The sequence below is a fragment of the Maniola hyperantus genome, chromosome 9 (genome assembly GCF_902806685.2).
Source record: "Maniola hyperantus chromosome 9, iAphHyp1.2, whole genome shotgun sequence".
Classification (NCBI taxonomy): domain Eukaryota; kingdom Metazoa; phylum Arthropoda; class Insecta; order Lepidoptera; family Nymphalidae; genus Maniola; species Maniola hyperantus.
The window spans coordinates 8,378,634-8,406,037 of NC_048544.1; the positions used below are offsets into that span (position 1 = coordinate 8,378,634).

General features: G+C 35.8%; 2 protein-coding genes and 1 long non-coding RNA gene across 4 annotated transcripts in view; 2 read left to right on the forward strand and 1 right to left on the reverse strand.

Annotated features, from left to right (window-relative positions):
- The window catches only part of LOC117985232 (phosphatidylinositol-3,5-bisphosphate 3-phosphatase MTMR3), a 64,603-nt gene extending 60,158 nt beyond the window's left edge, over positions 1–4,445 (reverse strand). Inside the window, exon 1 of the mRNA XM_069500748.1 lies at positions 4,250–4,445. The gene's annotated coding sequence lies outside the window, so the exon portion shown is untranslated. The remainder of the gene's footprint in view (positions 1–4,249) is intronic.
- The window catches only part of LOC138402779 (uncharacterized), a 135,967-nt gene that overhangs the window by 47,711 nt on the left and 60,852 nt on the right, over positions 1–27,404 (forward strand). The gene's annotated exons all lie outside the window — the stretch shown is intronic.
- Positions 7,299–26,075, forward strand: PhKgamma (phosphorylase kinase gamma). Of its 2 annotated transcripts, XM_034972108.2 has the most exons (12): positions 7,300–7,715; positions 8,080–8,255; positions 10,291–10,423; positions 12,774–12,925; positions 14,260–14,350; positions 14,520–14,549; positions 15,377–15,483; positions 16,104–16,201; positions 17,516–17,599; positions 23,666–23,827; positions 24,289–24,479; positions 24,901–26,075. In XM_034972108.2, the coding sequence occupies exons 1-11, from the start codon at positions 7,624–7,626 to the stop codon at positions 24,421–24,423; spliced, it is 1,260 nt and encodes a 419-aa protein (XP_034827999.1). In that variant the 5' UTR covers positions 7,300–7,623; the 3' UTR covers positions 24,424–24,479; positions 24,901–26,075. The 2 variants fall into 2 exon arrangements, with proteins under 2 accessions (XP_034828000.1, XP_034827999.1); XM_034972109.2 differs by lacking the exon at positions 17,516–17,599 and having other exon boundaries at positions 7,299–7,715.

The window sequence follows — 27,404 nt, forward strand, 5'->3', positions numbered from 1 at the left end:
TTCCTCTTACTTATATCTTTTCATACAATCCATGCATCTCTTCTTACATCCGTCTCTTTTCATAATATTATTAAACAATGGTTCTTCTAGTAATGCGGAAGGAATACAATCATATTATTGTATTCCTTCCGCATTACAGATATACATACCTACCTAGTACCTACATACTTAAACTAGATGACGCCCGCGACTTCATCCGCATAAATTTAGATTTTAAAAATTCCGTGTAAACTGATTTTCTGGGATAAAAAATATGTCCGTCTCCAGGTTGTAGTTAAGCTGTCTCCGTACCAAGTAGGTGGATGATGCGTCCAACTTTGTCCATGTGGATTTAGATATTTAAAAATCCCATGGAAACTCTTTAATTTTTCGGGGCCGAAAGTAGCCTATGTTCTTGCCTGGGATGCAAGCTATCTTTGTACCAAATTTCTTCAAAATCGGTTACACGGATAGGCCGTGAAAAGCTAGCAGACATACTGATAGACAGGCATACTTTCGCATTTATAATATGGGTGTTTTAATACTTACACTAAGTTACCTAGATACCTGAATTTGTGATTGTAACGGTACTGATTCTGAGCACAACCTAATTTTAGAGTATTCGCATACTCTTCTTACTAATGTAATATGAAAAGGACAGATGAAGTTTGACAGTTTCAAATTTTATTTTTAGATGGTAAAACCCGTGATTTACGCGAGCCTACTGTTTAAATTTGTAGCGTGCACTAAAATTTTAAGTCTTTAAATGTAAAGTTCATGTTCTGTCATTTTTAGCATTGTTAAAAAGGAAAGGATGCCGATACTTGAAAGACAACGGAATCGGTGCCAATGCATAAATATATTATTCTCACAGACACTCCACCACGATACCGATTCCACGTCCTTGACAAGGACGAAGCCAGCTTGTCGCGCTTAATAGCCAGTAAAGAATTATCTATCTGAAAGTCGTCTGGACACAAGATAACATATAAAAAATGTTGCGTGTTTAAATAAATATTGAATGAACAGTTTTTTGTTCAGTTCAAGGCCCAAATGACTAAATTACATAATAACTTCTAGCTAGGTAGATTTAGCTCGTGTAAGTTTCGGTTTTTTTGGGTTCCGTACCTCAAAAGGAAAAATACCCTTATAGGATCATTTTGTTGTCTGTCTGTGGGTCTGTCAAGAAACCTACAAGGTACTTCCTATTGACCTAGAATCATGAAATTTGGCAGGTAGGTAGGTCTTATAGCTGACATTCGGGGAAAAATCTGAAAACCGTGAATTTGTGGTTACATCACACAAAAAAATATATTTGTGGTCATGAACTATGTAATGATTAGTATTTTAAATAACATAACTATATCAAGTGGGGTATCATATAAAAGGTCTTCATTTGTACATTCTAAAACAGATTTTTATTTATTTTTATGCATCATAGTTTTTGAATTATCATGCAAAATGTTGAAAAAATACGACTTTAGTACGGAACCCTCGTTGCGCGAGCCTGACTCGCACTTGGCCGGTTTTTTAAATCCCATAGGTACTCTTTGAATTTCCGGGATAGAAAATAGCCCATATGCGTCTGTGGAATGCAAGCTATATCTGTACCAAATAGATGATGCCCGCGATTTTTTCGGTGTGGACTTAGGTTTTTAAAAATGCCGTGGGAACTTTTTGATTTTCCGCGAAAGTAGCTTAATTATGTGAGTAAACTGAATACGATTTAAATAAAATTATTATTGACACCTTAGACAATCAGAGGTGATTGTGATCATCATACAGTATCTAACTAGCTGCCTTTTTGTGTGGACCTGATGGTATCATGCATCCCCTCAAACATAAAAGAAATGGAAACTGTATTATTACTAAAACCCATTTTACATGATGGATATTGTATGGAATTATGTAGGTAAGTAAGTACATAGTTAAGAAATTTACGAAATAAAAAAAGCGTGTTAAAAATGACTTAAATAATATTTTTTCTTGTTTCTTCTGTAACAACAACAAAACTTCTGCATTTTAACTTGCATTTATTATTTGACTTAAGTATTTACTAATACCTTTTGGACTCCTTTACTAACAGGATTTTTAAATTTTTAGGACTGACAGATAAATCACAGCTTAATTAGTCATTAGTTAATCTTCACTTAAGGTTTCAGGAAAAAATATCTATTTAGAGTTCCAAATCCATAGTTGTCACAATAAAAGATGTTTCATCCACAAAATCAACACAGTGAATTAGGAATGTCATATCCTGTGCCTCAACATCAAAGTGCACAAAAAAAATCAGGACAGAAGAAGAAGGAAAGAATATCAATTGAACTTCAATGATAAGGGCCAGTGATATCTTTGTATAGGTGCATAAGTTGCAGTTGCCTTAATAAGTTAAGAATAGTTATAAATAAGCAGAACATAATTTACCTACCAACTTAATCTTGTGGCTTATTCTGTTGTACACAATCTTTAAACTAAATTGACAGATCTAAAGCTGGTGCTATCCTTTTCTGCTGCCGCTAACAGTATGAAAAGGATAGCAATACATTTAGACATGTCATTTTAGTTTAGTTTTGAGAATGTGTATAAAAAATTAGCCACATTATTTACTAAACTAAACTATAGATATAGTGTGTAGTTTTCACCTATCCTTACTTTAATGAAGCAGAACGCGAAGTCTGGTTTTAATCAATTGTTCAAATTTAACAAGACACCATTTTGAATTAATTGGCTGTACATTTCATAGTAAACAATACACAGGTGTTAAATATTTTAAAGTTTTACATGACTAACTTCTTGTGATAGCATTATTTTGAGTGAGACAGTATGTACAAAAACATGATTTAATTCTACAGCTGACTCTGTGCTACATTTATTTTTAGATTATTCTTCTTTTTTATTTTTGGCTTTTGGTTCCCATAAATACAGTGATAGAAAATATGACATTGTAAAGTGACTCGTGACCAACTTCTCAGCCATCAATAAGTTTAAACCTTACTAATTACAAGCTATAATTTTGAGATGATGCAAAATGTTTACATTTCGCACACACCCCCACACATTACACACTAATGGCACTATTAAAGAATGTAATGTAATTATTATTGAACCTACCTAATACAAAAAATAAGTAAATAACGAAATATATGTAAATAAAATTTCCCCTGTGGGCCAAGATAAGCAGTAATAATGAAATGTATCAAGAGTAAGTATGATCCCCAAGCCAGGCAAGCATTCAGTAGATACTTCAGGCAGGAGAATACACCCGATAAACATCCTGTCAGTGTAATCTAAACTTTGAGAGAGAATGTTACTGACCAGATCCCTGGTTTACAAACAATACTGAAATACATCAATGGGGCCGATTCTCTTGTACACAATCTCTAAACTAAACTAAAATGACACATCTAAATCTATTGCTATCCCTGTCATAATGTTGCTTGTCGATAAGGATAGCACTAGATTTAGACGTGTTAATTTAGTTAAGTTTAGAAATTGTGTACAAGAGAATCGGCCCCAATACTTATAAATGCATACCAAGGAAACAAATAAAATATAAAGTTAATCATCGGAAATATTTGTTACAACAACCTAACCTAATCTACTAACTAGCAAGTAGCCTACTAACTAAAGAAAGACTAAAGTGCAGATTTGAAGAAAATGGTATTCTGTACTGAAAAAAGCCCACTATGTACTTCATTTTAACAAAATCTACTCGGAGTATGTTGATTAATAATTGCACATTAAACAGCTTTCCTGTGCACATTAATATTACTTCTAATATCAAAGAAATAATTTTATTGAAACCATTATTGAAACTAACAAAAGTTATATTCAAGTAAATGCTGTATTTATAGAGTACCTACATATTTAAATAAGCAACAATTTGCTGTCTTGCATCCCCACCAATGAATATTATACATCTTTTAGTGTTTTTAACATAATTATTTCCTTAATGTAAGAAGATTTGTTTGTACTTGAACTTTGAGTTTGAAAGACCATATTGGGCAATTAACTAGATAGAACCTAGTTCACTCTGCAAGAACCATCGAACAACACACTGGACTTGGAACTGAAGAGTTCACCCAAAATCGATTGCTTTTTTAGAAGTTGGTCATTAGCAAGTCACTAATTCATGAGAGCATACAACGAAATTATAAAACAATATCATTTATGATGTTTTTCGTGGGCTCAAGGTTGATAACGATGTTGTTATTGGAGCACAGTCTTGTCATATAGTGAGGTCAAGTTATCATACGCAATAGGCACTTACCTGCTTTTAAGCCCCAGAAACTTGCTCACAACACCGAAATCCAGACACCTAGATTCAGTCTGATATAGAATAAACACTGAAACTTGATAAAAGTAATTTCTTATCACCACAAAAGCAATACAAACGGACGGAACAAGGAGAAAACATAGCACAAATTAAAGTGGAAAGAAGAGTTATTAATTCTCTAAGTATGAAAGAGAAAACTAATGAGTTATCACCAGAACCGCATAGATAAAAACAAAAACAGCTGTTCTTGCATAGAGTATAGAATAAAACCACGAAATAAAACTTTATATACAGTGCGACCGCTTAGAGCATAACTAAATGTTTTGAAACTAAAGAGCAACGCCATAGAGATTAGAGATAGAATTAGCAACCCTAAAATTAATGTCAGTGCAATCAAAGATAAAAAGAAAATTGATTAAGATAAGTTTTTTTTTTTTTTTTTCTTTTTTTTTTTTTTTTAATCAGTAAATTTTTTAATAATTACTTGAAGATGGAAACAAATAAACTATTAATAAACTTAAATCTAAAAAGTTTTAACCAAAGAATAAACGATAACTACCTAGTTTATTTGTAAGAAAAATACCACATCACAGCCACATAACAAGACGATTCTCAAAAGAGCTCGTGAAGTGAATTATTAGTTTTAATACGCTTTTTTTTACATCAAGTCAGCAACGGCGTGCGACAAGGCTCTCTTGGCACTTCAATGACATTGACAGGTGGCGCTGTTGGAGAACAAAGGTAGGGCAATTGTCTAAGTAATCATCAAAGAATTTCTAAGTACTACTTTAATCATTCATCTAAGGTCTAAAGCCATCAATCATTATTACAATCTTAATTGTTCTGTGGCCCTACCGCGGTAGTTTGACAGCTACAATGTCACGATCGCAATCATCTCTGATTGGTTAATGCTAGCTCACTATTGGCCACAATGCATTGTTGCAACAGGAATCACACAAATTCAGCCAATCAGAACAATTGAGATTGTAATCATGATTGATGCAGGTTTTAGACAATCGCCCTCCTGATTGGCTGAATTTATGCGATTCTTGTTGCAACAATGCATTGTAATTTGTGGCCAAGAGTGAGCGAGCGTTAACCAATCAGAGATAATTGCGATCGTGACATTGTAGCTGTCATTATCCCGCAATCGCGCACAGCCGTAGATAGAATAATTGGTAGATTTAAGTACTGTGTAACCGCGTATGTATAGCGATAGCACGACGTAACGATATATAACAAACACGATAATTTATTACCATTGTTTAGTAGTCAATATTTGTATTAACCGATCAACAATATTTGTATTAAACGTTTTTTATGTGACAACAAGTAAATAACTCATGAGAAATACAATTACTCCACGAATTCTCTAAGTTTGTTTCGCAACTAAAGTTGCATGCCTTGTATGTAAGTTGCATGTATTGTTGAAAATAACCAGTTATACGATAAGGGACAAAAAATAGGTTAGCTGCGTCTCTGTTTATCACATTAGTAACTTTATCTGTTCTCTTTTTAGTGTGAATGAGAAAGCAAACGTTCCTATATCTACCTTTATTACTCTATCTACGCGCACAGCACAGTTGTTTAGAGGCGCACTTCAATGCTTCAACCTTTTCAACAAATAAAGGGGCATTTGACCGCAACGTTAGTTCCGATTTTCGCCACGCGCCAAGATAGCCTTGTGAGGCCTTATCGCACTGTTTACTGTATACAATTGGTGATTCAATGTACTACGTAAAACGGGGTGAATAGGTACGAAATCTAACTTCGCATTGAAATTTACGGATGTTTTGGTACAAATTATGATGCTTTAACTGTTTGTAAGCATCTCCGGTTGTAAGAATTCTAAGGAAACATCCAAAAAATATAAAATAATGATAAATTACTGGTATATTTTAATCAAAATATATGCTGTCCCTATTTATACTTGATCCGGGGTATAACGGAATGGCAAAGGGGTGAATAGGGAAAAAAGGTTAGGGTTGTCAAACACAAGTTAGCTCTATCCTCTAATATTACAAAACTAGCTTATGCTCGCGACTTCGTCCGACACAAATTTCAAACCCCTATTTCAACCCCTTAGGGGTTGAGTTTTCAAAAATCCTTTCTTAGCGGATGCCTATGTCTTAATAGTTATCTTCATAGCAAATATTATTATACATGGCATAGTAGGTATCAAATCTTTAAAAAAAAGCAACCGCCGAGTTTCTTGCTGGTTGCTGGCATGCCGAATTAGTGGTTTGACGATTCAAAAATAAATAAATAAAAATATTTTTTATTTAATTAAACTGTTACAAGTAGTTAGTGTAGTTACCTATACTTGTAAAAGTTTAATTGAATAAAAAATATTTTTATTTATTTATTTATTTATCAATATTAAACAGTAGAATGCCATTTAACTAAATTTTACTAGTCGACTACACAAGAAGGAAGAATTTTTTTTAACAATTTAATTAAATATTTAAAGTGACAGCCCTGTCCCTATATAAACCTTACTGTTCCTATTTAACCTTGATTCGTTCCAATTCAGTAAGTATAGCGTTCCTATCCACCCCTTTCCCGTACCTATAATCCCCATGGCAAAGCCAAAACCACTTGGTTTCCAATTTTTTCTTTTTTACAGAAAAATATGTAACATTTAGACAAATCTGCTTTTGTGACGCCTCTTAGATAAATGTTTAATGATTTCTAATAGTTTTTCTACTGTTTTATTCTCGTACTGCGTCAAAGTAAACAAAGTTTTGAGACCTATGGCTTAGCGTGTTTTGAACAACGTTTTTGCAATGACGCTTTCGTTATTTTAATGTCAATTTGTCTCTGGTTCAGTGATGCCAAATAAAAGATCAAATATTCTACTATAGGGAAAAACAATGCTACCAAAATTCTAAGCTGTTTTGGGTATTATTTTTACGTTCAAATCTCATTCCCAGTTTTGTCCCTATTCACACCCCGGTTCCTATTCACCCCGTTTTACGTATGTGCCGTAGTATTGTCATTGTGATCGTGATCATATATGTTATTGGTCTGTGATCGTGATTGTGATTTGCGTTGTCAAGTGTTGAATGTGACCTAAATTGTTATTTTATTATAATGTTATATTTTCTAGAAAGTAAATACCTAGGTAATTAATTCTTTAAAATTGAAATAAAACTGAAAACATATCAAAACTTATAATACCTAATAAAGTTTAGATTTAGTAATTTTTACTCTATTAGATAAAATATATTTGTTTGAACTTGTTCAGCAGTGAAATTTGACAGATGTTTGTAACCGTTTGTAACAAATAACCTTTCGTCATTGTGAATTTAACAAATTGTTACTAAAGAAAGCTTTAAAAATATAAAATAAACGCCAACGAAATAATTATGGCAAAGGAAGAGGAAGACGACAATTTGCCTGACAAAGATGCAGCAAAGGAATTCTACGCTAAGTATGAGCCAAAAGAAATAATCGGAAGGTATGTAACTAATCAGGTTTTATTTATGTCATCAAGAGCTTCGTACAGAATAATAATTATAAAAAGTGAATATGCGATTTGCGCTGTTGCCAAAACTGTCTTCCTTTGTGAAGTAATTAGAGCATAATTTAGTTTGACCAACTTATATTTTTACTACCTAGTACCTACCTTGTAGTTTCAGTGACCTTGATTTAGTTAACAGAATAGGTAATAATTCAGTTAATCACAATCGACACATCTTTTAAAGGAAAATAGTCCAAGGTTTACCTTTTCTTTGAAATAATTTCAATTCCATCCTACATCTTACATTGTTGTCTACTTCTTAGTATGTACTTTTAATCGGTGCCTTCAACAATATTTTTAGGGGCATAAGCTCCACTGTCAGAAGATGTGTAGAAAAAGAAACAGGACGGGAATATGCTGCAAAGATTATTGATCTCAGCCAGGAGTCCCAAGATGGTGTGGACACGCACACAATGCGGGAGGCAACTAAACAAGAAATAAATATACTCAGAATGGTGGCCGGACATCCATATATTAGTGAGTGAGTTGCTATAACATACATCATCTCAACCCATTGCCAGCCCACTACTGCTCATGGTCTCTGTCTCATCTAAGAATGATGAGGCTAGTCCATCTGCTGGCCAAGTTCGTCCCAGCTGGCCAACTTTAGATTGGCAGTCTTCACACACCTTTGAGAGCATGGAAAACTAAGGGTGAGATCTATAGAGCACACTCAGACTTAGCTTAGACTTAAGACAGAGCTGTAATTCACATAAATCTGTCTCGTTTTAACTCAATCTTAAGTCTGAGCAAAGTCAAAGTGCGCTCTATATATCTCAGCCTAAGTCATGCAAGTTTTCTCACTATATTTTTCTTCGCCATTTTAGCAACTTATAACATGGTGAAACCAAAATATCTCAAATTATTTGATTACGTGTGTTTGCATCCAAAATATATAAACCTTGTGCTAAGAGTTAAGGCTGGGCTCACTTGGTCAGATGACCCGATACTGATCCGAAATATACCTACGGCAGTGCAGCCCTTTGACAGCTCTTGTGTCTCTTGTGTGAAAGAGAGAGAGATATGAAAGTTTATGCAATGGAAACAGTTGTTTATCAAATTTTAAGCTGCAACACTGTAGTGAAACGACCAGCTGCTCGATAGTGACTCCTTTATTTTTATTCTACCTGCATGCAATATAACATTTTATGTACTTAGTAATACGCATACAACATCTTTCCCCTAAAACAAACAAAACAAATTAAGAAACAATGAAATGGTATAAACTAAATCTAAAATACTAAAAATTAATAGAACTCCGCATATAGGTAATACTTAACTCTAATTAAACATACTTAGACTAAACATTATTTTCTATTATAAAATGATGCTAGTTGTTTACGAGCCTTACGCGCTGCCGCTCGACCTTGACCTTTATCCGACCCACTAGGCGAGGCACTAGGCGACCGATGATGAATCTCGTGGTCACTACCTTCACTGGACCCGTCGGTGCCACCGGCATATTCCTCTGCATCCCCGTGCAGGCTGGCACGGTCTGCATCATGGTCACTATCCCCCTTCCCATCGAAAGAAGCAGGAGGTGACTGACTAGCCGTCGGACAAAGTTCCGCCCGAATGAGGTGACGCCGGTTGCGTCTATATTTTCTGCCAGACCCATCGACAACAAGATATGATTGCTCCATCTCCATCCATAATATGCGTGTTCCATCGTAAATTCACCAAATCCTAGTTGCACACAACTTCTATTTGATATTTAAACAGTTTAATATCAAAACTGTACTTTGAATCACTTTAATTATAATAATTAACTGAGCACCGCTGTCACCATGTAGTGAAACGACCAGCTGCTCGATAGTGACTCCTTTATTTTTATTCTACCTGCATGCAATATAATATTTTATGTACTTAGTAATATGCATACATATGAGCATATGAGCTAAATTAGCACTTTATTATGTCATAATAAGAGTTACTATTTATTTTAAAGTGTGTGGAGTAATCCTTCTATACTTGAAAGGTACAAGTTAAGTATTCAGCAATAATAAGTTGAAATAAAGTTACAGATTTCAGTCTGCCTCCTTAACTGTGTGAAAGAACATAATTTATATAAGTAGGAGTAGTAAAATTGTAAGAGAGAGCCTGATCTTATCAAATTCATTTTGAAATTGTGTCATACGCTACCGAGTAGTTTTTAACTACTAACTTGACTAGAAACTAGTCGGGCTTATATCGATTAACCACATGAGTACAGCCATCTATATTTATATTGGAAATCACTTACAATAGTTTAAACGCTGTGTAATACTAACCTGTTTCCTGCAAAGTATAACTTGAACACCTTCAAAGCAAGAGTGATAAGCATCTTCTAGGCAAGCATGCTCCTACCTGGACCTCATCATTGCTCTGTATCTCAGGCATGATTGTCTTCAAGCGCAATCCTATCTCACAATAAAAATAGTCAATGTTGTGATACAACAGCAGTTATTTTTGAGGTAAAGCTTAAGATGATTCTAAAAAACAACACATTCATTCCTTGTTTTTTTTTTTTCAGTTGAACTACAGGATGTTTTTGAATCTGAGACATTCATATTCTTGGTGTTTGAGCTGTGCAAAAATGGTGAACTCTTTGACTATCTGACATCAGTGGTGACACTCTCAGAAAAAAAGACGAGATACATCATGAGGTAACATATTATTATGTTTGTAGAAATTTAATATTGAATACAATTTCCACAGTTTATGGCTAAACCACTGAACTTACTATTAACGAGTACTTGAATAAATAGTTACACTAGATACATAGTCACATACAAAATTTAACAGAAAAAACCGGCCAAGTGCGAGTCAGACTCGCGCACTGTACTAGTCGTATTTTTTCGACATTTTGCACGATAAATCAAAGACAATAATGCATAGAATACTATGCATTAAAATACTAATGAACACATTTTAGTTATTTTTAACCGACTTCAAAAAAGGAGAAGGTTCTCAATTCGACGGTATGTTTTTTTTTTTTGTATGTTACGCGATTATAGGCCCCAAAAAATATTACTATATAACTACCATAACTCACATAATAAAACATAATATATTGGGTAATAAATTAAATTATTTTTTACTTTTTAGTGTTTGTCTTGTCGTCGTATTGAAGTCGGTTTTTTTTTTTTTTTTTTTGTGATGTAACCACAATTTACGATTTTCAGATTTATTCCTTTACTTGTGTTAAAAGACCTACCTACCTACCAAATTTCACGAATCTAGGTCAACAGGAAGTACCCTGTAGATTTTCTTGACAGACACGACAGATAGACAGTCAGACAACAAAGTGATCCTATAAGGGTTCATTTTTCCTTTTGAGGTACAAAACCCTAAAAATGTCTGCTTCAAATTTTTTGTTTACATCATCATCATCATCTCATCCCGTCGCCAATCTACTATTGAACATTGACCTCCTCTCAGGAAGAGAAGTGTTTTCAATATGGCCAAAAAATGATCACAAAAATATAGTCTCAAACAACTTTATACTTTAAAGTTTATAAGGCACGGAAAGCATAACGTGGCAAAACTCTACGCCTTAAGACTTTTTGGCATAACATAAATTACTTTAATATAAAAGTCACTTAGAAATAAAATAATAAAGTCGCCTAATTAGCAAATACACTTGCAATGTGGGTGCAATTATCTTGTGTAATTATTTATTTATCAAAGACAAGTAGGTCGTCATTTGAATTGCATCAAAAGTATACCAATGATGAACTGCATAATATACATACTATGCAGGGAGGCTCGCTGAATTGGCTGAATTTATTTATTTATTTACACTTTATTGCACACAACACAAAGTAAACATTGAAAAAACATACAAGGATCTTAATCTAATAGCTGTAGCATGCAAAGGCGGCCTTATCGCTAAAGCGATCTCTTCCAGGCAACCTTTGATGAAAGGAATCATGAAAGCACGGGTTGGTGCGGCAGCCGAAAATTTAATCATTTTTACACGGACGAAATCGCGGGCATCATCTAATTTGTAATATTAGTCATAGATTTAAACAGTTCCTCTTTTTTTTCATGTGTGCTTGTTTTTTATGTGTTTGATTTGAATAATTCGTACTACAATGAAGGTCGGTTGTTATCAAATTAAACATATGATGAGACCCAAATCTTTTTAATTGCCAATATTAGTGATAACATTTTATAATTCCTGTTTTTTACTGTTGTAACCTTGTTCTTAAGTCGTCACAAGAACGTTACAATTCCTTACAGTTAACGTAGCTTCACGCTCTCTTAGACCTATTATGTGAACACCATTGTAGGGGCCAGTTGCAGATTATCTCTTGTGTGTGGATATGCTATCCTAGTGTTAGCTTGGATTTGATTTGTTTTTTCGTTTTGTTTTTTCACTAAAAATGGCTCACAGTGTTACCTTCTATGAAAAAAGTCAAAATAAACAAAATTCTGGCAAAGCTAAATGTAAAACTGATATTTACAAATGGCTAAAGTTAGTTTTCAATTTTATTTGTAAAGTTAAATAAAAATAGCTCAAATTATTATAATTTGAATCAAATTATTATAATTTGAATCAAATTATTATAAAAATCAAAACCATAAGAAAAATTGAATTATTTAGCGAATGCAGTCATGTTTGCTTCCAATCCAATCCAATCCATCAGCCTGTTTGCGTCCACTGCTGGACATAGGCCTTTCCAAGAGCGCGCCACCAAACACGGTCCTCCGCCTTCCTCATCCAACCGCTCCCCACCACCTTCTTCAGGTCATCGGTCCAGCGGGCAGGGGGTCGTCCTACACTGCGCTTACCGGTACGCGGTCTCCACTCCAGAACAGGTCTGCCCCATCGGCCATCGGTTCTGCGACAGACATGGCCTGCCCATTGCCACTTCAGCGCGCTAATCCTTTGAGCTATGTCGGTCGCTTTTGTTCTTCTTCATGTTTGCTTGATGTTAATGAAAAACAGAAGTGTACCTAATATTAATGATAATAAGGTGTGCTTGAAAATCATAATTTATATGTTTACAGGCAAGTTTTGGAGGGAGTTCGGTTCATACACCGCACGAACATAGTACATCGAGATTTGAAGCCTGAGAACATTTTGCTAGATGATCAGCTCAATGTGAAGATCACGGACTTCGGTTTCGCCAAGATGCTCAAAGAAGGGGAGAAGTTATTTGGTAAGATATTACTTGATGAGGCTCGCGACTTCATCCGCGGGAATTAAATGTTTAAAAACGCCGTGGGAACTCTTTGACTTTCCGGGATAAAAAGAAGCCTATGCCTTTTCCAAAATGTAAGCTATCTGTGTACCAAATAGATGCAGCTACTTCGTTCGCCTGGATTTATGTTGTTTCGGATCTCTTTGATTTTCCGGGAAAAAAGTAGCCTGTCATTTTCTGGGATGCAAACTTCTTCTTTCATTTACCTAGGCAGGTTTCCGTACTAAAATGGGATGCAAGCTATCTCTGTACCAACTTTCGTCAACAATGGTTAAACAGACGGACCGTCAAAAGCTAGCAGATAGACAGGCATACAGTCCGCGACAGGTTGACATGGCAGGCGGGAGGACGCCCCGCACACTCACACGTCACGCTCGCTCGCCCGCACTAGATTAGCGTGGGGGCTGTGCGTGTATGTCCTTTAAGCTACAGAATCCTCAGCGCGAGAGTTTAACTCACACTTAGACAGTTTTTTTTAGCGAGGGTCTTACTTTATCATCACTGGCAGCCATTTATTACTGAACCCCGAGTCTAAGTTTTTAAGTAAACAAACACGTCACAGGAGGTGCAGAGACCGTCAACGTAAAAGGCCGCGCTCACTTTCCATATGTTTTCCATATGTGTTCATACGAAATTCGGTCCTACTAAAAGACACGAACGATTGCGATTCTTCAAGTACTATGAAAGCGCTCGCACTACTCGCATCCAGTGTGAGCTTTTCCGTACCTGAAGGATCGGGGTACGATTCATACGTGATCGCACGACCGCATTTCGTACGAAGAGTCATATCACGAACACTCATTTGGGCTTCTTTAAAAATAGATCGGTTTACCTACTGCAGTGACGCGTTTATTTTGTTCACAAGCTACGTCCAAGCGTCCATCTGTAATAACAAAGGTGTAATTTTTGATTGAAGTAATAATGAGAAGTGTATAAACATACAATGTGAAACCTCTCGACATGCTCCGCTGCATTCAACTGTGGGCTTGTTTCATTCACAACCCGTTTATATTTAATACCTTACATTGTTCATTTTAAAAGAGAGTGCAGCTCTACATTATTAAATACACCTGGCGTGTGCTATTACGCTAAAAAAATTGCCAACTGCAGTTTTTTGTTGGTCTAAAACCATCTTCCTATTATTGCCTTTCTTATGAAACTGGTTTGGGGCACTGGGTTGATTGCATTAAGTCTTAACTCTCAAGCCAACATATAAATTGGACGATATACTTGAATGTGAGGCCTTTACCAATTGGAAGGTGTAAAAACATGAATAAATATTGTTATTTCAGAGTTGTGTGGCACTCCTGGATACTTGGCACCCGAAACATTGAAAGCCAATATGTTTGAAGATGCGCCTGGTTATGGCAAAGAAGTCGATGTGTAAGCCCTCTATTTTTATTTCTAACTAAATAGTAGAGGCAGGGGTTAAAATTTAGACAACAGTGCTAATTGCTATGTGTAAAAAAATAGATAAATAAAAAGACTGGGTCTAAAATAGATTTTCCTTATTTCTAACAGTCGTAATAACTATTAATTCTCTTTTTTTCAGATGGGCATGCGGAGTTATTATGTTCACATTGTAAGTAACACTTACATTATACATACCTACTGTATTAAAATAAGTTAATAGCATCATATTTCACAACAGTCAACACTTATCGTTTATGCTAATTTCCTGGTCGATAAACTATAAGGAGTTTTGTATTTAAATCAAAACAATCGATTACGTAATTGAATATATTTTTTTTATGAGGATATTTGGTAGTTGTAGTATTTATAAACTATCCATAAAATTAATTGGCAACTTATCTGCTTACTTACGGCCGAAATTAATACGCTATCCATCCACGATGGCATAAACTCAATACAAGCTACCACAAATCTCTATCCTTATTAGGGCAGATCGTGGATAGATAGCTTATTAATTACGGCCGTTAAGTGGTTACAAAGAAAGATAAACATCATTGGTATGGATCAGTATAGCATACGATATACATACTTAAATTAAGAATGAGTTGTAATAGAAAGTTGCCTTTCAACAGTTCTTTCAATAACCAAATGCTTCTCCAGGCATTTTCGATGCGCCTTGTGATTCTTCTTCTTGAACAGTGGAGTTTAAAGATAAATTATGTATGTATGTATGTATATACTTTATTGCACCACAAAAACACAAATGACAGGTTACAAAAAGAAATCTTAAAAAGCAGGTACAAAAAGGCGGTCTTCTGGCTAAATAGCGCTCTCTTCCAGACAACCTTAACGCTAGGGACAAAACGAACAAATGGACAATGGGAGGTGGTGTATGTAATAAACCTAAATACGAATAGCTAAATAAACTAGACCATATAATAAGAATATAAAATACATATTATTAATACACTAAAATAAACTAATTATGTTGTGCAGATTAGTGGGTTGTCCACCATTCTGGCATCGCAAGCAGATGGTGATGCTGCGGAACATCATGGAGGGAAAATACTCTTTCACCAGCCCCGAATGGGCCGATATTTCAGGTTAGTGTAGCAAACATTAGTATTTGTGTTTAATTTAGAGCTTTACTGCGAAACGGTATTGAGAGTCTTTAGACGATTTTGTCTGAAGACTATACAAGTTAACGTATATGCATCGATCTTTGCAGTGCAGTGGTGTCCACAAATCAATTTTGAAAATGTAATTTTTCTATAGAGAAATTTACTCTGGCATATAAAACCGGTGAAAGCCTAGTGTTGAAGACGTCGGCTTCTTATACAGAGGTTTGATTTCGGGCACGCACCTCTAACTTTTCGGAGTTATGTGTGTTTTAAGCAATTAAAATAAATATCACTTGTTACAGTGAAAGAAAACATCATGAGGAAAAATCTGTACGCCTGAGAGTTCTCCTCAATGTTCTTAAAGATGTGTGATCCGCACTTGACGTGGACTTGTGGTGGACTATGGCCAAAACCTTTCTCAATCTGAGAAAATCCGTGGTCAGTAGTGGGCTGGTGATGGGTTGATGAAGATGATATAAAGTTGCAGACCATTGCACATCGTCAATTTGGTTTAAAAAAAGTAACACGAAAAGGTCTATAAAATAATTATGTGCTATCTCTACATTGTCCTATGCATATATGGCTAATCCTTTTACTTGCAGAGGATCCTAAGAACTTAATCAGACGATTCCTTGTCGTCGATCCGAGTGAAAGGATCGAAATCGATGATGCATTGATGCATCCCTTCTTCAATACAGTGGTGAGATTTGATTTGATTTTTGTGCTGTCCTAGTAAATTTCTAAATACTGATCAGAATTTTTTAACTCTTATATTATTATTATTCACTTTATTATAATAATTCTTTCACTCTGCTGTTTGTGTTCTGTAGTTCGCTTTCTCGTTTTTAATATGGAATGCTCTTTCGGCTTCTATATTCCCCGCAAGTTATATTACTAGAAAAGTGAATAGGCACCTTTTAGGCAGGGTGCTCCACTAGGCTGTACTATCGCCACTATCAGTCAAGTGCAAGCTTATATAGTTAAAAAAGTCAATTTTTTTAATCACGAAAGCATTTCAATTAACAGTTGAACTTCCTGTATACAAGAACTTAAGTATATGAACATTTTTATGGCCTTAACTCCTTAAGCCCATGTTTAACATGAATTTGTAACACAAGAGGTCATGTAACTGTTTTTAATTCAAATTGCATTCAGAAAGTTCGATATACGATCTATTTCGTCCTTGAATCGATATGATATTGTACTTTAACACTTCTTAAGATTTTGCATATTACAAAGAACATATTATTTTTTCTTTGCTATAAACTACATGTTCATGATGACTACTTTATTAAATCTAAAGTTTACTTTCATTCTGAGTAAATTGCATTAATGTAGCTCCAAAAATCTTAGAACTTTTTGTTTTCTTATTAGTATTTTTCCTCTTTAATATGGCTGTACCTAATTTTCAGCGAAACGGAATATTGCTTATAGTGAATAATTTACGTACACTGCAAAATAGTGTATGACACAGTAGGTAAAGCTTTATGCACTTGGCTTCGAAATTTATTTATTTATGCGTTTTTATATAACATAGACTAAAACTTTTGTATAAAATGTAAACTGTCAAAAAAACGTATGAATAAATGAAACATGGAATCACACTTGTAAAGATCTATTGATTTGTCAAGCATGGAACATTTCATCATAGCGAACTGTTCTTACAAGCAAATGTTGCTGTTTATGGTAACAAGCTATTCTTGTTGACAATAAATAAAACAAAACTGAGTGATTACCATAATTTCGTATTAGTCTCGCAAATTGCTATTGCGCTGGAACCATGTCTCATTAACATCGGAATGACGTCATTTTGACTTCATTTGACGTATATTTAAGTAAAAATATACCATCAGCTCGAAACTTCAGTCTAGTGCTGACGTCACTAAAATAGCGGCCACGCGCATTACCAATTTACGGGAGTTACATTTAAAAGCTTGTCGTCCAAGAGATTTCAAAAAGTAGCTGCGTATTGTCCGTTATGATGGCATGTTTCTACATTATTGTTCCCTGGTAGCTATGGGACCAGGACATGACACCGCTGAAGAAGTCTTACTCCAGCGCCAGCCGCAAAATGTCCAGGATCGACGAGTTGGCTATGGTAATGATTTAGGAGTTTGTGCCTTTTATACTAACACACACAGCATTCAATTGTTACACACCACACTTTTCTGTTAGAAAGAACCCAGTAGAACATAGGAGCTGACGAACAAAACGGTACAATTGCAGGAAATTGGCAGTTGTTAAACTCTGTTGTACCGTTGTGGTCGAAATCACGGAGTTTGAACTGAATTTCAGCACAGCTTTCAGAAATGAGTTTAGATTTGTATGAGAGCCAAAAACGTCTGGATTAAAGAAGAAGAAAAATATTTTGATTAAATGTGTATTTACACCGTTTTTTTTCGCCAGCTCTGAAAGTAAATAGCCTCCCACTGTCTTAAAATAGCTTTTTAGAGTGTGATTTAGAAGATTAGAAGCAAAAATGGGGCCGATTCTCTTGAACACAATCTCTAAACTAATCTAAATTGACAGGTCTAAATCTAGTGCTATCCTTATCCGCATGCATCGTTATGAAAGGGATAGCAATAGATTTAGACGTAAAATTTTGGTTTAGTTTAGAGATTGTGTACAACGGAATTAGCCACATTAACAAGATAAATTTTTACTTTCCGGTAAAATCGTGCAGCTATTTTGTAGTCTCAATACATAGATCCTAATAGCTACCAGTTTTTCTACAGTCCTATTATACTCTAACACTTTAGTATTACAGTAATTTCAGTAGCATAAGCTGAGCATCGCTGTTTATGCTAATAAATATCCTTTCAAATCATGTCTTACATTAACACATTACAATATAAAATCTCACTTGCACTACTGGTACCTACATGTAAAACGTTAATAATACTTAGATTTAATAAGCTGCATGTTAAAAGCATGTGCATGTTTTCTTGATATGGAAATTTCTTTTGAGTGTTTAGTATGTAATTTTATCAGAATAAATGATAGAAAGAAAAATTAGAGGATTTAAAGGTGGACTTTAGAGTCCAGCGTTTCTGGTGTTAGTGGCACCGCAACAGAGTGGCAGATTATACTATGCTAATGTAGCAAACGTCATTCGAGCCCAGTGACACTGCCGTCTGACAGACGGCGGCGGCGTCAGTCTCACTGCCACAGATATGTCCAGATTTGCAACTAGCGTGGCCCCCTCAGTCCCTCTCGCTCAAGCAGATTTTCTTACTTGTGAAATGTCATTCCTTCTACACTTCACGTTGTTTGTCAAATACTCACGTACAAATACATTTTGACAAACAAAAAAAAGTGGCCACGGTGATAAGGACAAAACATAATCATTTTGTCACGTTCTAACAAGAGCTTAAATGCATTTAGCTATCTCGCTCTAACAGTAAGTGTCACAATAGGGCTACTTCTAACAGTCCTTATTCTGAGCTCACTGCGCTCGAATAACGTTCCCTACATTGACATGTACACAAAGACCGGACCGCATTACAGCAGCGCTGCACGGCGCGTCGCTTCGCATCAAAATATTCTCTATGCCGCAACGCGCTGTGTAGCGCCACTCTAGTGCGACATGTATCATACGAAAAGAATACGTGAAATCAATACTTATAATAAAACTGTAACAGGTCAAATTCTGTACATTGAAGATATTTTGAAATTTTTTTTTCGAGGGCACTCTATAATCGATACTGAACCCAAAACTGTAATTTTTTTCATTTTTGTCTGTCTGTCTGTCTATCTGTCTGTCTGTCTGTCTGTATCACGGCCGCGCATCACGCTGAAACTACTGAATGGATTCCAATGAAACTTGGTACGATTTGAGGTCATACTATGAGGAAGAATATAGGATACTTTTTATCCCGAAATTCAGCATGGTTCCCGTAGGAGAGGGGATGAAAGTTAAAATGTATACTGAGTTGTAATTCATTAACGCGTAGTCCGATTTCATTCATTCTTTTTTTGTTAGAAAGGGGATATTTTAAAAATTGTTCCGTATATATTTCAAGGTCATCGGCTTTTAACCGACTGTCAAAAAGGAGGTGGTTCTTTTTTCTACATCGAATAAAACTGTAACAGGTCAAATTCTGTACATTGAAGATATTTTGAAATTTTTTTTTCGAGGGCACTCTATAATCGATACTGAACCCAAAACTGTAATTTTTTTCATTTTGTCTGTCTGTCTGTCTGTCTGTCTGTCTGTCTGTATCACGACCGCGCATCACGCTGAAACTACTGAATGGATTCCAATGAAACTTGGTACGATTTGAGGTCATACTATGAGGAAGAATATAGGATACTTTTTATCCCGAAATTCAGCATGGTTCCCGTAGGAGAGGGGATGAAAGTTAAAATGTATACTGAGTTGTAATTCATTAACGCGTAGTCCGATTTCATTCATTCTTTTTTTGTTAGAAAGGGGATATTTTAAAAATTGTTCCGTATATATTTCAAGGTCATCGGCTTTTAACCGACTGTCAAAAAGGAGGTGGTTCTTTTTTCTACATCGAATAAAACTGTAACAGGTCAAATTCTGTACATTGAAGATATTTTGAAATTTTTTTTTCGAGGGCTCTCTATAATCGATACTGAACCCAAAACTGTAATTTTTTTCATTTTTGTCTGTCTGTCTGTCTATCTGTCTGTCTGTCTGTCTGTATCACGGCCGCGCATCACGCTGAAACTACTGAATGGATTCCAATGAAACTTGGTACGATTTGAGGTCATACTATGAGGAAGAATATAGGATACTTTTTATCCCGAAATTCAGCATGGTTCCCGTAGGAGAGGGGATGAAAGTTAAAATGTATACTGAGTTGTAATTCATTAACGCGTAGTCCGATTTCATTCATTCTTTTTTTGTTAGAAAGGGGATATTTTAAAAATTGTTCCGTATATATTTCAAGGTCATCGGCTTTTAACCGACTGTCAAAAAGGAGGTGGTTCTTTTTTCTACATCGAATAAAACTGTAACAGGTCAAATTCTGTACATTGAAGATATTTTGAAATTTTTTTTTCGAGGGCACTCTATAATCGATACTGAACCCAAAACTGTAATTTTTTTCATTTTTGTCTGTCTGTCTGTCTGTCTGTCTGTATCACGACCGCGCATCACGCTGAAACTACTGAATGGATTCCAATGAAACTTGGTACGATTTGAGATCATACTATGAGGAAGAATATAGGATACTTTTTATCCCGAAATTCAGCATGGTTCCCGTAGGAGAGGGGATGAAAGTTAAAATGTATACTGAGTTGTAATTCATTAACGCGTAGTCCGATTTCATTCATTCTTTTTTTGTTAGAAAGGGGATATTTTAAAAATTGTTCCGTATATATTTCAAGGTCATCGGCTTTTAACCGACTGTCAAAAAGGAGGTGGTTCTTTTTTCTACATCGAATAAAACTGTAACAGGTCAAATTCTGTACATTGAAGATATTTTGAAATTTTTTTTTCGAGGGCACTCTATAATCGATACTGAACCCAAAACTGTAATTTTTTTCATTTTTGTCTGTCTGTCTGTCTGTCTGTCTGTCTGTCTGTATCACGACCGCGCATCACGCTGAAACTACTGAATGGATTCCAATGAAACTTGGTACGATTTGAGGTCATACTATGAGGAAGAATATAGGATACTTTTTATCCCGAAATTCAGCATGGTTCCCGTAGGAGAGGGGATGAAAGTTAAAATGTATACTGAGTTGTAATTCATTAACGCGTAGTCCGATTTCATTCATTCTTTTTTTGTTAGAAAGGGGATATTTTAAAAATTGTTCCGTATATATTTCAAGGTCATCGGCTTTTAACCGACTGTCAAAAAGGAGGTGGTTCTTTTTTCTACATCGAATAAAACTGTAACAGGTCAAATTCTGTACATTGAAGATATTTTGAATTTTTTTTTTCGAGGGCACTCTATAATCGATACTGAACCCAAAACTGTATTTTTTTTCATTTTTGTCTGTCTGTCTGTCTATCTGTCTGTCTGTCCGTCTGTCTGTCTGTATCACGGCCGCGCATCACGCTGAAACTACTGAATGGATTCCAATGAAACTTGGTACGATTTGAGGTCATACTATGAGGAAGAATATAGGATACTTTTTATCCCGAAATTCAGCATGGTTCCCGTAGGAGAGGGGATGAAAGTTAAAATGTATACTGAGTTGTAATTCATTAACGCGTAGTCCGATTTCATTCATTCTTTTTTTGTTAGAAAGGGGATATTTCAAAAATTGTTCCGTATATATTTCAAGGTCATCGGCTTTTAACCGACTGTCAAAAAGGAGGTGGTTCTTTTTTCTACATCGATTTTTTCGAGATTTCTGAACCGATTTGCAAATTTTTTTTTTAATCAACAAAAAAAGTTTTCGTGGTGGTCACATAAAAATTCTGGATTCAACTCCTTAATCCAGATGCTGCAGGGTTACTGCCCGCCTGAGTTATCAAGATTCAGGAAGTGTTCATAGTGAATTTATATTGTAGGTACCAAGCAACGACTTTATTCTCAGACTTCAAGTCTCAACTCTTAAACCCTGATGATGTAGGGTACAGCACTCCTAAACTATAATGTTTCAGGAACTGCGGATGATGCAAAATTATTTTAGGTACCAAGCATAGGCTACATCATTGAACTTCGGATCCTAACTCCTCAATCCTGATGCTGCAAAATACTGAAGTCCTAAATCGTGGGGATTTTAGAATTTCTGATAGTGAATTGATATTTAAAAAAAAAAATTGAATCGACTGTTAGGCGGAACGAAGTTCGCTGGGTCAGCTAGTAGGTAATATTTTGATGCTTCGTGTCGCGCTGTGCAGTGCTGTGCACAGTAATGCGTAATTACTGTGCAAAGCGTGCCGCTGTAATGCGGCCCGGCCTTCTGCCGCTCTCTCGCGGTGTCACTGACGCCATAGACGCTCGTACCTTGCAACTGATCCGATATTTTGATTTCTGCTCATATACCAATAACATTGCATGTTCCTTATTTAGTCATGAAAATTGTTATTTTGTCAGAATATTACTTTTATATGGCCGATGAGCAGAGTTAGCGCCATGTATGTTTCGATTTTGGCACAATCAAATATTTCATGTTCTTCCTTTCTATTGTCGAAGATCAACGGGCTACGATGAGTTGACAAGTCAGTACAATTTGTAGGTGTTATTGGTATATGATGAGCAAAAGTCTATGACAACTTGTATTTGAGTCAGTTGACATCACAATCTGGTAAATCTCTACTAATAAAATATTTTGAGGAATTCGTTTCTCAATCGTTACCTGCAGTACCCGGCAACACATATTGTACATCGACCTTTGGAATGAGATTTCGGCTTTGTAGAGCGTTGTCTCTTTCACTCATACCTATGTGACGTTTTGCTGGTCTCAACGACAGAGACAACGCTCTACGAAACCGCTATCTCTTTCTAAAGGTCGATGTACAATATTTCCTGCTGGGTACTGTAAAACTACTCACACCTGAAATAAAATCAATATAACCTTTCAATGTGCATAATATTAACTTTTTAATTGGGTACTTGGTTATTAATTTGTTTCTGGGATTTTGAGATGAACACTAATGATGATCGATGATTATTATAATAATTATAGAAGTCGGTTATTTAATCAAGCAACGGGTACAGCTTAACTAATGAAGAAATTAATAGAAATGGTGGCACTATATACACAGGTCGAGCGACTAGCCTAGTGAAGAGCGATGATTGATAAAGTACGTCGGCCTCCTATTCGGAAGAGTCCGGATTTCGATCCTGGGCACAAACCATTAACTTTTAGGGATTATTATGTGCGTTTTAAGGTTTAAATATCACAAGATTTAACTGGGAAGGATAACATCGTGAGGTAACCTACACGTCTGAGAGTTCTCCTTAATGTTATCAAAGGTGTGCAAAGTCTGCCAATCCGCACTTGACCAGCGTTGTAGACTATGGCCTAAACCCTTCTCATTCTAAATAGAAACTAGTAGGTCGGCGATTGGTTGAAATGATACACTGTTATAGTGTCTAAAAATTCCATCTGTTTCGATTGGTTTCTTTATTGACATGAGTTTTACGTGGCTATATTCTTTAATCGATTCTTGGTATATTGGGCTGGACTCTTTTTGCTATAGATTATATAAAATTAATGAAACGTTAACTGGCAGGCAATAAAGGCAAGCGGCTTCAATGCGCGCGCCAAGTTGAGGCTAGCTATGGTGACGGTGCGCGCGGCGGTGCGGCTGCGCCACCTGCCGCACACGTCCGCGCGCGCCATTCCGCTGTGCGACGCACTGCGGGATCCGTACACTATGCGAGCGCTGCGTAAGGTGAGAATAGTTTGTAGTCATATAATCGTCAATTCTTCCTTCCTTAGACCAAGGCCACACGTTTTCGGTGCGTTGCGGCGCCGCACCGCTATGGATTTCAATATTGGATGCCACGTGGGCACTGCGTAGCTGCTCCGGCAGAAGTATGACGCACACTATTCCGGCGTAAAGTTGAGGCTAGTTTTAGTGACGGTGCGTGCGAAGACGCGGCTACGTCACCTGCCGCATACGTTCGCGCGCGCTATAGGTACAGTAGCCGGCAAGAGATATTGTACGTCGACCTTTAGAAACTGTACCCGACTACTGTACCGCTATGTGACGAGTTGGAGCTTGATTTGTCGATGTTTCGACTAAGTTGTATGAGTCGTGGTCACGACGACATGTACGTTTGTTTGGAGCGCGTTTCGGATAAACTCCTTTTAAGAAGTGCTTTAATATGCATAAATCCGTGTACGTTCCAGGTGATCGACGGGTGTGCATTCCGCGTGTACGGACACTGGGTCAAAAAGGGCGAGGGACAAAACCGCGCAGCTCTTTTCGAGAACATGCCTAAGACGGAGCTAAAGAGTCTCTATATCAGCAACCTGAGCCGATAGCCACCGCGTCCACGCTACGGGCGATCCCTTGCTGCTTCTGTTCTCCTAGTCACTCGGTAACTACTGGCTTATACCATAGAAATTTCATTTGTAAATTAAAAACCATTAATTAACATTAGTTTACTTTTTACATCTATCAACACTCCAAGCGGTTTTAACATTAGCGTGTTGGTGACGCGACCTTGAAAGTTTTATTGATCCCAAAAGCGCCCAACGCCCCTTAAGTTTTCGCTTCAATGTAATATTATTCAATTCAATAATAATTAAGTCTGCGGCCCAGCTGGGAGCGGGTACGTCCTGCGGAGCGGGCGGCGGGCGCGATGCAATACTCTCCGACCCGCTCTCGATTAGGTCGCGTCCGCGCGTCTTCCTTCCAGTTTCTTGTAAATATTAAGAGTTTGTTGTACACGCTGGCCGCCTGGCCGCTGGACTCTCACCTGGGCCACAGACTAAGACGCTACTTGTTATTTTTCTTAGGTGTCTGGGTGGCAGCATCATAGAAGACGTGAGCCAATATACACGGGCCGAGCAAGTGTGTGTGATGTAGGTTAGTCATAAAGGCAAATTTTATAGTATCCGTACTAGTTAATTTAATTGCGTCCTCTCTTATTGTATAATTTTATTATGTATTATGTTACTCTGAGAGGACGCCTTACGTTTACCTAATAACGTAAGTAGTATTGTAGTTAGCAATCTCCTAATTAGCAATAAATGCAAGAATGCAATAACTTTACTATTGTATTGTTGTCCTGAACAAAGATTTTATGTAGTTGTATCAGTAGTTTTGTATATTGCTTTATTTTTAAATTTAGATTAATTATATTATAAAAATATGTATATGCTTTAGTATTATTGAATTAAACGTACCTATTTAAATGAACACTTCACGGCAATCATCTATACTAATATTACAAAGAGGCAAAGTTTGTAAGTTTGTTTGTAGGAAGTAATCTCTGGAACTACTGAACCGATTTTGAAAATTCTGTCACCAGTAGAAAGCTACATTATTACTGAGTGACATAGGATAAATTTTATTTAAAAAAAGAGATCCCTACGAAAATTGTAATAAGCTACCTGTACGAAGCCGGGGTGGGTCGCTAGTGCTTAATAAAAATCAACGAGTCTACCTAGACCTCATGGAGCGCGGTTGCCTAGTAATGTCTATTCACTCTTGCCTTGAAGGTTCTACGTTGTAAAGTACTTTGTAGTAATATACAATTAATACAAAGGGTCTGTTAATATAATGTTAAAGGAATATAAATACAATCTGTAATATTAGTGTGTTTGATGAAAATAATCCTAAAACTGGATACACCTATTTACTACTGGTTTTTATTGTAATGTAATGACACTGAAAGCAAACATAAATATAGGTAATTTAATTAAAAAGACAGAGTTTACACTTAAAATGTGGTAATATTGCTTATTGAACAAAGGATATATTTTTTCAATGAAATATACAATTACTTTTCAGCAATATTTCTTTAAACATTGTTAGAATTTAAAGTCTCCTATAGAAAAGGATTAATTAAAACTTAATAATAGCGAAATTTGTACTAATATGTAATATGTTATATATTTATTTATTTAATAAAAAACATTTGTTTTTAAAGTTGTGTCGTTTTCTAATAAATAAGTAGATCTGGCTGGGCGATGATTTCGTATTCATTTTGATTTAAACAATTTACCTGATTTTTCAGTAGGTAATGCGCCTTGGTCAGACAGATCGTGGCGTTGAAATAAATAATAAAAATAAATAATATAATAAAAATGGTAAATTAAAACTACCTGACTATTCATAAATACTTGTAAAAAGTTTACATGAATTAAAAACATTCTATTCTATTCTATTCTATACAACATTAGTGTGTGTAGCTTTTACCTACACAGTTAAAGTAAAACTTCTTTCACGTTGTGTATGAACCATGTGTGGATTAATATGATTAGGAGCTGATTTGTCAATCGCCAGATCAACCCAACTCCTGCCTGCGGGCATATATGTAATAGACAATGGATGTGTAGAGAGTGTTCGGATTAAACACATTTGAGAACTTTATTTGCCTTGATAATTTTGCGAAATTTACATTAATATATGTATGATGTCTTATAAAAATTAATCTTTATGTTCTTTCGCTACCTCTTGTACCTTGAATTTTTGTACTGTTGTTGTTGACATTTGGGTAAGAATTTCTGATGTCGTATCAGATATAACCGGAGCAAAGCCGGGATGGATCAATGGGATCAGCTAGTCTATTATATTTTCTGTGTCGTACCTTACTGAACTAATAACGAAAGTGTATGCAGGCGATTTTGTGTTTGTTAAATTCTTGTTTGCTCTTCATAATTATTTTGAGCTTACATTGACGACACATTTACACAAAAACATGTTGAGAACTCCGTTTTTATATTAGAATCGAACGACGCTTGCATAGTCATAAATAATTTGTTGAGGAAACTGTTTGACAAAATTTGATAGACTAATGGCCGAAATAATAATAAATCAATCAATCTATTGTCAGTAAAAACCAACTCCTCCTGCGCCATTTTAACTCTATGGGTCAACTGTCATGTCAAAAGTACAAATTTTACACAAAAAGTAAAAATGGCGTGTGAGGAGTTTTTTATATCTGTGATCAATGGATAACTTAGCAGCATTGCTATTTTGTCCAAAAATAACATATTGATAGATTAGTACAGATAATTTTTTAATTTATCGACTAGCACTTAGTAGCAATCAGGCCTGCTACCAAGTGATGATGCATGTGTCTTGACAAACAGACAACGAGGTGATACTAAAAGGGTTCCTCTTTTTCTCTGGAGATACGGAACCCTAAAAGAGATATAACAGACGATAATAACAGTTGGAGAAAGGACTAGTCAAATAGTTATTTTGAAATATAAAATATACATTCCAATCCAAATTCAGTCATTAAAAACTTTAAAAAAAAAGTTGCAAAATTGTAATAAAGAGCCTCAATAGC